The 11404-nt window shown below is 47.8% G+C and overlaps 4 protein-coding genes across 4 annotated transcripts; 3 read left to right on the top strand and 1 right to left on the bottom strand.

Annotated features, from left to right (window-relative positions):
* Positions 1–606: 606 nt before the first annotated feature.
* Positions 607–2666, top strand: PADG_02424 (uncharacterized protein; the record flags this gene model as incomplete). Its single annotated transcript, XM_010759679.1, has 6 exons — positions 607–785; positions 993–1173; positions 1415–1854; positions 1965–2134; positions 2229–2396; positions 2464–2666. The coding sequence occupies 6 exons, from the start codon at positions 607–609 to the stop codon at positions 2664–2666; spliced, it is 1341 nt and encodes a 446-aa protein (XP_010757981.1).
* A 1830-nt stretch (positions 2667–4496) lies between these two features.
* PADG_02423 (uncharacterized protein) lies at positions 4497–6103 on the top strand (the record flags this gene model as incomplete). Its single annotated transcript, XM_010760145.1, has 3 exons — positions 4497–4551; positions 4666–4869; positions 4956–6103. The coding sequence occupies 3 exons, from the start codon at positions 4497–4499 to the stop codon at positions 6101–6103; spliced, it is 1407 nt and encodes a 468-aa protein (XP_010758447.1).
* Positions 6104–7036: 933 nt separating this feature from the next.
* Positions 7037–8662, top strand: PADG_02422 (uncharacterized protein; the record flags this gene model as incomplete). Its single annotated transcript, XM_010759678.1, has 6 exons — positions 7037–7144; positions 7216–7530; positions 7627–7689; positions 7719–7886; positions 7936–8223; positions 8252–8662. 6 exons carry the CDS (start codon positions 7037–7039, stop codon positions 8660–8662), a joined length of 1353 nt encoding a protein of 450 aa, XP_010757980.1.
* A 975-nt stretch (positions 8663–9637) lies between these two features.
* Positions 9638–10753, bottom strand: PADG_11424 (uncharacterized protein; the record flags this gene model as incomplete). The annotated part of the gene is made up of 4 exons (XM_010760594.1): positions 9638–9933; positions 10026–10273; positions 10331–10549; positions 10713–10753. 4 exons carry the CDS (start codon positions 10751–10753, stop codon positions 9638–9640), a joined length of 804 nt encoding a protein of 267 aa, XP_010758896.1.
* Positions 10754–11404: the final 651 nt, after the last annotated feature.

The following is an 11404-nucleotide window of genomic DNA, read 5'->3' as shown; positions in this document are numbered from 1 at the left end:
ATAGAGAGAAGATAGTCACGTGATCCTGTGAGGGCTTCTCTTCTTGGGGGCCCCCCCTCTGCCCCCTCCCGCATTTCTGCGGATCTTCCCGTGCACAAAACAAGGGGCTAAAAAACCAATTTTCCGCTTGCGTTTTTTCTATTCTCCAATCTCTACTTTCTATGTTAGGCGTGGTTTTACCCAGGAAACCTGAGTTAGAACCCTCCGCGGACCCTCGCTTGCTGCAACCCCCAGGTTTTCCTTCTCTCTCTCTCTCTCTCTCTCTCTCTCTCTCTCTCTCTCTCTCTCTCTCTCTCTCTTCCCCCCCTCTCCATGTTCTAATCCCTAATATATTCACGCTCTCTTTCTCCAGTCACTCATTTTTACGGCGGTTGTTTCCAACGCCAGCCGTTCTTTTTACTATTATTATATATATATATTTTGGATTGATTGGTATTGGTGGATTTATTCCCTCTTGAAAGGTGAGTGCCCCAAGCAGAGAGATGTATGTGTTTGTATTTATTCACTGGAACGTCCATTCACTCGCTCGTCAATAAATCAATAATACCATTCCAACTCCTCCTTATTCTCCCGTTTTCCAATCTGTATTTCTTGCATTCATGGAAAATGAGAATCGAGAGTCGTGTGTTGCACCCCGAGTCAATAGGCGCTCACCGATGTGTTATGATCCATCCTTCCAAAATCCTCCCCCCTGGCCCCTATCACAATACATCGCAAGCGCCCGACATCCATATCCAACACATCCAAACACTCCCAAGCATGCACAACAATGTCTTCATTTCAATGTACACCTTCTGCTCAACTCCCAATATCACCCGATTAACCCAATGCCATGCATACACAAGAATCATCCGGTCAAGCTAGAACCCAAGCGCTAACACGACAGCGGCCGCCTCACGCAGTCCTAACAACCATCTTGCACAAACAAAACCCAAAAGCCCGCCCAGAACAAAAAAAAAAAAACTCACATTAAAACATGCGCGCCTCTCTAGCCGTTGGCGCCGTGCTCGCCGCATCCCTCTCCTCTGTCTCCGCCCAAGCCTGCGCCCCCGGACCGCCAAGGGAGATTGGCGGAAACTGGACTGCTCCGCCGTCAAGTCCATCACCTACACCAAACTTCGGCTCCGAGGCACCTACAATGAAATCACCTCCATGAATGGCGGCGCTTTGCTCGTCCAAGCCAAAGGATATAGCGGACATTGGCTCCTTTAAATAAGGGGGGGGGGGTTATTTGTTTCCGTTAGCGCACTATTCCCAGTTGTTTTGGAAATGTTTTCGTCCCTTAACCATAACACGGGGGGGGGGGGGGGAGATGTGAGGGAAAATAGAGAAAAAGGGATATGCTTTGCATATATATATATATATTTGTTTCGTGCATATTCAACTGCGGACTAACGAACTGACCCACGAACAGGTCTCCTGGCACTTCCGCGGTCCGCTCATCCTGAAGCAATTCGCCTTCTACTCGCCCGGTTCAGGCTCCGGCTCCGGCGCAGGCACCAAATACAGCGCCCCAGTTAAACGCGAAGTGAAACCCAGCATCCACAAGCGCCGCCATGGCCACCAACATAAGCGCCGCGGCGACCAATATGTCACCGCAACCATCGATGGCCAGGTCGTCTCCTGGCTCTACAAGGATCAAGTTGGTGCGAACGCGGCCCCAACCCAGGCCCCAGGCGCTCCAGCTGCTGGTGTTTCTTACAAAACGACCCCTCCTAAGAAATCGTCGCCTGTTGTTAACCCTGGCTCCGGTAAGTGGGGTCGTCAGGGTTATTATAATGCGGACTCTGGTGTCACGGATGGCCTTACGTTCTTGAATCATAACGGTGGTCAGGGATCTGGTGTTTTTGATTAGTATGTGTTTTCTCATCCAGCATTTGCGATGTTGTTTTGGGGATGGAAGTTTGCTCTTTTTTTCTTCTTTTTCTTCCACTTTTTAATTTGCTGACTTAAGAGTAATGCAGTGAGCTTGGAAATTCCCTCTCCTACGCCTCCGAGGACGGATGCTCTGGATCCGATAGCCCCAAGGTCCTTAAGACGAAGATGATCCCGGACAATAAGGAAGTTATCATCATGACTGACAAGGTCTGCAATGGCGACTGCGGTACCGTCCGTGAGGGCACTGTTGCTTACCGTATGTTTTTCCCCATTGTTCGAAAGATGAAAGCAACCCCAAACCCCCAAAAGATTTTCTATATCAAACCACTAACACCCCCTATCGATCCCAGACGGCTTCGATGGCGACTACAAAATCTTCCTCGTCGAATTTTCCATGCCCCTCACCGGCAAAACCGGGTGGAACGAAGACATGCCCGCCGCTTGGATCCTTAACGCCGCCATCCCACGCACCCTCCAATACGGCAAAGCCGACTGCTCCTGCTGGAAATCTGGATGCGGTGAGCTGGACATCTTCGAAGTGCTCGATGCAGGCAACATGCGTGCCAAGTCCACGCTGCACGGCAGCATTCTCTGGTGGCGATAGCAACTACTTCACGCGCCCAACACAGGCGCCCATCAAGCTTGCTGTCGTCTTCAACAATGAGGGGAGATCAGTACATATTAAGATTCTGGAAGATTCCTTTGAGTTTAAGCCGACACTCGATGGGAAGGATGTTGCGTCGATTTTGGAGGAGGCGGAGAGTGCGTCGACTTTTGCGTTGAGTTGAAGAGGTTGCAGGGAGGGTTGAAGGGTTGACCTGGGGTGATTTTGGCTTCTCTTTTATATCTTTTTGGCTTGTTTGTATTCTTCCTGGGGGGGAGAATGTTCTTGTCGGGTTTGGGTGCTTGGGTTTGGAGAGATGGGGTCATGGCAACAAATAGCATGCGGAATTGATCGACCGGATATATCGCTGCGAAGCGAAATCACTGGTGCTTGACACGGCCTCCCTCGTCTCCCGTGTCTTCTGGGGCAAAGCGGGCCTTCCTCTGGGTCTGATTTTTGGAACGACAACTCTTGACCAGGCAGGTGATATGTGATCGATTTTCCATGTCTATACACCTGTCCTGCGGGTTCATATCGTCTCTCTCCCATTAATCTTCTCCTCAACTCTTTTTGAACCTGAAAACCCGCAACGGAACAGAGGAGCTCATCATTTTCCAAAAATTTTCCTTCGTGTAAATGAATCTTTGCCCATCTTTTGTCACACACATATATATATGCGCAAAAACCAACAAACGGAAAATGAAGATGAGGATGAAACCCCGCCGACCCGGGCTTGCTGGCTTGTTGTATACCCTTTTCTATTTCTCTCTTGTTGTTTATCTGTTTGTTCAGCTATGTTATTTGTAATTTCAGTTCCTTTCTTCTTGAAAATGCCACATATAAACCAATATCACGATGAATGAGAGAGATTATTTTGTTTTGTAGTTTTCCCATCGGTGCGCTGTACCCTTCTTGTAGTTTGTGTACTTTGGTCAGTTATTAGTTTCGTAGAAGCAAATTGGAGCGAGATTTGTAAAAGAATATATATAGTAAAGCCAGCTCAAACCACGCCCGCTGTGTATCCCTGCTTGTTATATTAGAAGAGTGGGTCTGAGATTGAAGTTCTGAGGTTGTTGTTGTCTTTTGGTAAAAACAGATCTCTGAGCCATGTATCTAACTCAACTTAAACATGACTAACTCGCTCTCTTTTCACGATGCCGGCGGGGGCCATTGAAACAGTCTTCCAAGTTCATCCCATCCTTATCTCTATTCGAATCATCTATCACCTATCACCTCATCATCTATGCCGTCGAGAGAGTTCCAATGAAAATATCCTCATCCATTCCTGACCCTAATTTACTGGCAAATAATACTCCGAGGCTAAGCACCCCTACAAGCATCAGCAGAAGCAATAACGCAACAACACCAGCCCGTCATTTCGCACGTCCCCGTTTTTCCGCACCTTGGTGGAGTTGTGTGAGGTAACTACTTGTGCTGGTAAAATCGACGGCCAGTTTCCTCCCAACCAGGGTGCCGTTAGCTGAGTGAAAATCTGGCTGCTTCCGTCGTCCGAACGGTCTCCAACGCCAAGTCAACCCTCAGCCAAGTGCACGGCTGTGATTAACGACTACGAACAAGCTTCAAGTTTACGGGTGGGTTCTTTGGAACCGGAAATTTGGGCAAGACTGAAGGGACTCCTCAAAACCGACCAACCGTTGTCGTTGTTGACTTACCTTTGTTCCTTTTGATTCCGCTTTACTGAAGTTGGGTCTGAGGGACGACTATACACTGCTGAACAACTACCGCAGGGAAGACACACGGCACTCACGACAGCAGGTTATTGGTTAGGAGGAGACACGGAGTAAAGTGGAAGAGGAGAGCCTGAGTGGGCGGGAGCGAGAGGCATTGTCAGCCAGGTGCCATATTTCACTTTTCGATGGTGATTACGACGAGGGAAAATTATCCAGGAGAAAACACAAACAAAAGGCAAATTGTCTGGCAGGACGGGCCATGGATGTGGTGGAGTGCACAGTCTGGGATATTTTTCAATAACGACGTTTTTTAGCTGGCAATTATGATTGCGGTGGATGGAGGCGATTATAACAGAGGTCCCGGGGACTCAACGAGAGGTACGTGTGACATGTATTCCGGAATCTGTCGCTACTCTCTATGCATTTTGCTATTTGGCATGGATCCAGAGAATAGGGGAGGAATCTTTGGTTAACGGCTATTTCACCATGTAGGGCCATCGTTGACAAATATTCCCCTTGCGATCATCCAGGCGGAGCTGGAACGGCGAGGATATGTTGGCACTAGAGCGGACAACGACGTCGCAGACGGAGACACATCAACCGGCTCAAAATGTGGTAGTGGTGTGAGGACCGGGTCATATAACACGCCGCTACACGTTGCAGCATTGATACTGATCTTGGTGGTCAGTACATTCGGTTAGTTATCCAGTTGACCCTCCTGGACTTTTTTCTTTGGCTTCAATTCATATTATCTAGCTGCTTACATCTATCACCGCGTCCAGCATGCTCATTCCCAATTATCGCCCGTCGTTTCCCGCACCTCCCCATCCCCAGGCACTTCCTCTTCTTATCTAGACATTTCGGCACTGGAGTTCTGATTGCTACCGCCTTCATCCACCTCCTCCCAACCGCTTTCATGTCCTTAACTCATCCATGTCTACCCAGCTTCTGGAACAAGGGCTACCCAGCAACTGCTGGTCTAGTCGCGATGGTTGCAGTCATGATCGTTGTAACTATCGAAATGTTGTTCGCCATCAGAGGCGCGAAACATGTTCATGGGAGTGAATATGATACGCTGATTGACGAGGGGGCCCCAAATCATGAGACTGGTGCAACGCCTCTAATAAACGGTGATAGCCGCGTAGGGGTTCGATTAGGCAAAGTCCGCGATACACACCATTCACCCCCCGATTCTCCACCAAAATCTGGCTCCCCGTCGCATGGCTTGGGTGTGGAGGAAGGGAGTACCCCTCTGCTCCCCAAGCCCCAAGACGGAGACGACGAAAATCTCGATCTCGAAGAACTAGACCCGTACCCCGACAGCTCCTCCAACTACGACGACACCCGCGCTCACCATTACTCCAACCACAATAACCGCTATCAGCACCACCATCACCTCTCTTCCCAAGGCGTCAGTGCTTCCCAAAACCCGCAAAAGCAACTTCTCCAGTGCCTCCTCCTCGAAGCAGGCATCCTCTTCCACAGCGTCTTCATAGGTATGGCCCTCAGCGTCGCCACAGGAACCTCCTTCGTCGTCCTCCTCGTCGCCATCTCCTTCCACCAAACCTTCGAAGGCTTCGCTCTGGGCGCGCGCATCTCCTCTCTGATCCCCACCCTTTTCTCCGCCTCGTCTCCCAAACCGTGGCTTATGGCACTTGCCTACGGTGCTACTACACCCCTTGGCCAGGCGATTGGCCTGGGTTTGCATAACCTGTACGATCCAGCCAGCACGACAGGCTTGCTGATGGTGGGGATGACAAATGCGTTTAGTAGTGGGTTGTTGCTGTTTGCGGGACTGGTGGAGTTGTTGGCGGAGGATTTTTTGAGTGATAGGAGTTACGAGACGTTGAAGGGGAAAAGTCGGGTTGAGGCGTGCATTGCCGTTGCAGCTGGGATGATACTTATGGCGCTTGTGGGGGCATTTGCCTGAGGGTTCAAACGGGATGGGGAGGTGGGTTTGATTCATCCTATGTTTCTCTCGCTCTTGTATTGTTTGGGAAACTTACGTGGAGTTTTGATTTTTTTTTTTTTTTCATTTTGATTTCTTGATTTATTTCCTGTTTTATGATTTCTCTCTCTTCCGATTTTCTTTTATGTTCTCTTCCCTGTCCATATTTTATGACGTTACTTGTTAGATTTCCAGCTCCATTATAATTCCTAATGACGCTGTGATTTGTGTGCTTCCCAACGTCGGTTTTAATCGATTGATGTGTATCTAGAGTTAGAAATATCTTGTTTAGTCTGTGGATAATTGGTCAGAAGGATTCCGGCGGGCCTCATACGTGAATATCAGGGGGGAATTGCTGATAACTAATGGTATGGTAGTCATTTTACCTGATTCATGGACACCGAACTTCTAAGTGACAGTGAATCTGTGAGCTGGAACAGTGTCAGAAGGGAGCGAAAACCTCGACAACTCTTGGAAATAAAAGAGTGCGAAAGTCGCAGAAAGACTGCGTTCTCATTTTCATTGAGACAAAATTAATGCATTAATTTTTACTAGGACTTTCTTACCTGCCGCGCGCAATCTCTGATACGACTTCTTGAATCCCCTGATCCCTCAGTCGATCTGCACGTTAATTAATTTTATTGTTCCTAGCTTTCTTCATCTACTCGAGGCCCAGAGTCGCCGGCTCCAGCTCTGCAAGTTAAAAGAGTTGCCTAGTTCTCGTATCTGTCTACGTCAAACCAGACTAAATGAGTCAATTCCAAAAGCTGACGACAGACAACCTGGGAGGGATTCAACTACACCTCTAACATCGAACTTCTATATTAAGCATGATGATTTATAAGCTCGTCTTCAGGACCTGGGAAACATGAACAGACAATTCTTAAAAACCTGTCAATTGACAAGCAAAGAATCATGGCAGAAATCGAGCAGGGTCCTACCCGGGCGACTCCTATCAAGAGTAGGAAACCTCATACCAAATCCCGCGCTGGCTGCTACAGCTGTAAGGCGCGCAAGGTAAAGGTACGTAGATACATGGAAACCCTGCATATATTTGCATTCAATTTCTAGATACTTACATGTGTATATATGAGAAGTGTCCCGAGACGCGGCCGATATGCAAGAACTGTACGGCAAGGAAGCTTGATTGCGTCTATCCCGTGCAATTCAAATTGCAATCACAGCAGCAAGTCGCACGCCGGTTGATACCAGATCATAGCAAAAAGAATCGTTCTGCTGCTGTCTTTTGGCTTACAACGCCGCCATCGCCGTTGTTTTCATCTTTCATTAGGCCCATTGGCGTTCTTCAGCTCCTTCCGGCATCCTTCACGATCGAGGATATGCGTTTCTTCCACCATTACATGATTGCGGCACATCCGTATCTGCCGTTTGGCTGTGATGGGGTTTGGGTAAATGATATATACCCCAGCTTGCTCACCAGGTAAACCAGATTTTTTCTCCGGCTTCATATATTTGGCTTTCCGAACTGATCTCGATCGCCGAAGCACGAGTACCTAATGCACGCCATCCTCTCCCTTGGCACCTCACACCTCTCTCTCATGAACACAGTAAACACGGGTCTTGAAACCTCCCCTAGCTATATACGGCCATGGTATCCCACCGCGGCCTCGCCTTGCGCGGACTGCATGAAGCAATTGGAAAGCATCACCAGCAACTGCATTCCACCACCGATACTTCACCAACGGCTACCAGCACCCAAACCCACGAACTCAACGCCATGTTAGCAACCTGCTATGCCCTAGCTGTCCAATCCAGCCACATAATGGACGGCTTCACCGATTTCCTCATCCTAGTGCGCGGCTGCGGACGTCTCGACAACCATCTCTCGGCGCACTACAACGCGGAACTCAGGACCCTTACCTTTGAACGTGAAAGATCCAGATATGTACGTTCTATACCCTCATCTTGTCGACGGCAACAATAATGGCGATGACGAAGCTAGTCTCGTAGCCATGGACATGCCCACCATCCAGTGCATGACAGTTGCGGTGAGAGCGCTCTCACCGCTCCTCCAGCACGATTGGGACTGGAAGTATCATGAACTTAATTCTTACGGCTCTGGAGGCATTGCGGAGACGTGCGTGGGTTGATGCATTTATACACTTCCAGGATACATATGTAGTGTGGTGCTCGATGGACGAATCGAGCTTCCAGGAGCATATTATTTCGATATTGGCGCCAGTGCGCAAAAGTAAAGCTTTTCTGATACCGTTTATGCATTTTACGGCGCTACAAACGGTTATGTTGCCGATTATCTCACGCGCAATTCCGCTGCGGGCAAGATTTCCACAGCTGATGTTACCGCAGATGCGCTGGTTGATTGAGATTAGCTGCTGGATTCCAGATGAACTGCAACAGTACCTGTCTGTTCCTTTGGAGGCGGTGGGGAGGCTTGGTGGAGAGTATGGTGTATTTGACTCCGATTTTGGGAACAGGGTGAGGGAGGCGATTTTGCGGAGGGCTGGGGAGATAGCCGAAACCGCGTGGCGGAAAATGGATGAAACAATTAACTTAACCTAAGTAATCAAATTGGAAGTTCAATAAATGGTATGGATTATGGAACAAACAGTACCGAGTGGTAATGGACTGAACCCACCCTCGCCCCCAACGCAACATCCGAAAGGATTTTGTGTGCTTCTACCCGCGGCCTCTATTTCAGACTTGCCGGGGTGACCCGCCATCATCTCCCATCCAGTCTCCTGAATGCTCCTGCGCGCTCCGATATCCCTTCAGATGTTGGGCGTCGTGAGAAGTGGGTGATGGTGTACGCGGGAAGGGGGTGGAGTACGGGTAAGAGAGCGTCAATATCTTTGGTAGAATACGGAGCAGTAGTACGTGATTCACGCAATATGATATGATTAATATACAGATACAAATGCTCAAAGAGGAAGTGGATAAGAATAATGTACAGGTTAATTCTTCTATTTGACTATCTCTAATTCTTAAAGAAAAGATACCCCTTTGATATGTACAGTAAGATAATCACGACATTATATTTATTTGAATATAAAGTGATGTGTCATTCATCCGTGAATCACATCTCCAGGAGACAGAAATATCAGAATATATCAACATCAATCAAATCCCCTCTTTTAACTCCACAGAAATCCAATAATACAAATAAAAAATGATTTAAAAAAGCTGACTGGATGTGTAGCACAGCTTATTTATGAGCTTCAATAAGATGAAATCACAGCAGGCTTGATTAGCTTGCTCTTGCTGAACCTTAAAAACATATTTTGAATATGTTGGAGTTTTGATACTAATGACACAGCAAACTTGGAACTTGATATGAATCTGATCTGGATTATATCAAGTAACTTGACTAATTTAGTTAACTATCCAGGTTCTTAATGTTCTCGCTCATTGAATGTGAATATGATATTCTACCTCACGACGCCGAAATTACCCATTCAAAATAAAAAGCTGGAAAAAAAAAAAAAAACTGTATAGAAAAGAGAAGAAGCAGAAGAAGGGGAAGAAGAATTAGTTACATCACTGCCCCTCCAACCCTCCCATCCCCGTATCTCCCTGCCCGGCCCCATTCTTATTTGAACCTTTACTACCCTCGTCCCCACTCAGTAGCACCTTGGTCTGCGGTACTTCCCCGCCCGGATGCTCCCCCGGCGTCACCGCAACCACATTGTCATTTTCATCTACAAACTCAAAGTTATACCGTGACAGAAGGTGTGGGATTGCTGACAGCTGCGGCCCATACCGTGCTGTGTTATCGTACAGCTCAAACAGCGGCACGGCGAGTAGTTTCATGTTCTTCGGCACAGATAGGACCTCTGTTTTGCATGATATAGTCAGTATTAAAACATGTAGATACACAAATAAGTATGGAAAATATACAGGAGAAAAAAAAAAAAAAAAGGCATACTCTTCTTTGGAAGCTGGATGAAATACAACTTCTTGCACTCCTTCGGCCGCGTCACATGCCCTGGCAGAAACGGGTACATGAACGTCTCAAAATTCGGCCGCCACCATTGCGCCAGCGTGTCGCCTATTTCCCACTCGTCGTTCACCCCTTTGCCGGAAAATTGTGAACCAACTGGGGCCAATCGTTCGTTCAGCCGGGCCTTGAACCCTTCCACCTCATCATCATCGTGGTGGAGGTAATCACCTGGCCTGCCATATATCAATAACTACTCCACATTTAGTTTCGGACGTCATAAGGTACCGTACAGCTTAAAAAAAGCATTCGCAATCTGCAACATCAGCACATGCGGGTGGTTGTGCTCATGGCATACCAAAACACCCTCGCACGTGCGGCGCATGCCATACTGCTCATAGTGCTCCTCCAACCGCTTTAGCCGCGCCAGCACAGATGGGTCTTCTTCGGGCTGCGTTTCCTTGGTTTCCGAATGTGTAGTTTGAAAGTGGGTATAGTCGGATTGTGGGCGGCTGCTTAGCTGAAAAGCCTTGCGGGAGGATGGGGCTGCATGAAGATAATCAGTACAGTAAATGATTGCTTGATGATAAAAAGAAAAACACGAAACCGCAAAGGAGCATCCCGCAGGTAAAGCAGAAAAAACACCATGGGTAAAATGCGCGACAAGGGACTTACGGAGCTGAGCTCTGTAGTGCCGTTGCGGTCACTGTCGACATTGTCGCTGGCGCGTGTCCTGCTCCGCAATCCTTTTCCTCAATTCCGAACGGATAGTGCTCCGGATATGCTCCTCCGTATGCGGTTAGTTGGATGGGCTATACGAGTCTCTGGACCTGAGAGCTGTTATGGAGAGAGAGCAGGCACTTCGTGAAAACAGAATAAGGCTGAACATAAATCATTGACTGCTCGTTTTCATCGTTACTTCATTGATAGCTAAGCTCTTGGGAAGGAGGTTTATGCGCGTTGCGGTGGAAGCAGCGGAATATCTATTATCCGTCAACAGGAGACGGTTAATCATGTGATTAGGAGGCCCAACTAGTTCCTGTTTGGAATCAACACATCGCAGAATCGCCTTGAATTCATCATTTAACTAATTGTCTAGTTAACTACGCAGTATGTATTATACGAGTTCTTGTAAGGGATGTAAATCTTTCTTTAAGCTATCGTGAGAAAGGTATCAGCAACATGTAAAAGAGTATCTAACTTTCAAAATAAAATAATGCCTAAATAATAAGTCAATGATTGATTCCCAATTCCGAAAACCTGCCAAAAGCTCTGAACCCAACTGCCAAGTCACCAAGAACCAAAATCGTAAGAAACGCACGTCGCTCAGTACCATGCTACCTACGCCCCAGGGGCCAAGTTCCTAA

Source organism: Paracoccidioides brasiliensis (genome assembly GCF_000150735.1).
Source record: "Paracoccidioides brasiliensis Pb18 unplaced genomic scaffold supercont2.3, whole genome shotgun sequence".
NCBI classification, from domain to species: domain Eukaryota; kingdom Fungi; phylum Ascomycota; class Eurotiomycetes; order Onygenales; family Ajellomycetaceae; genus Paracoccidioides; species Paracoccidioides brasiliensis.
The sequence above is the reverse complement of the archived record's forward strand: the minus strand, read 5'-3'. Positions and strand labels throughout refer to the sequence as shown.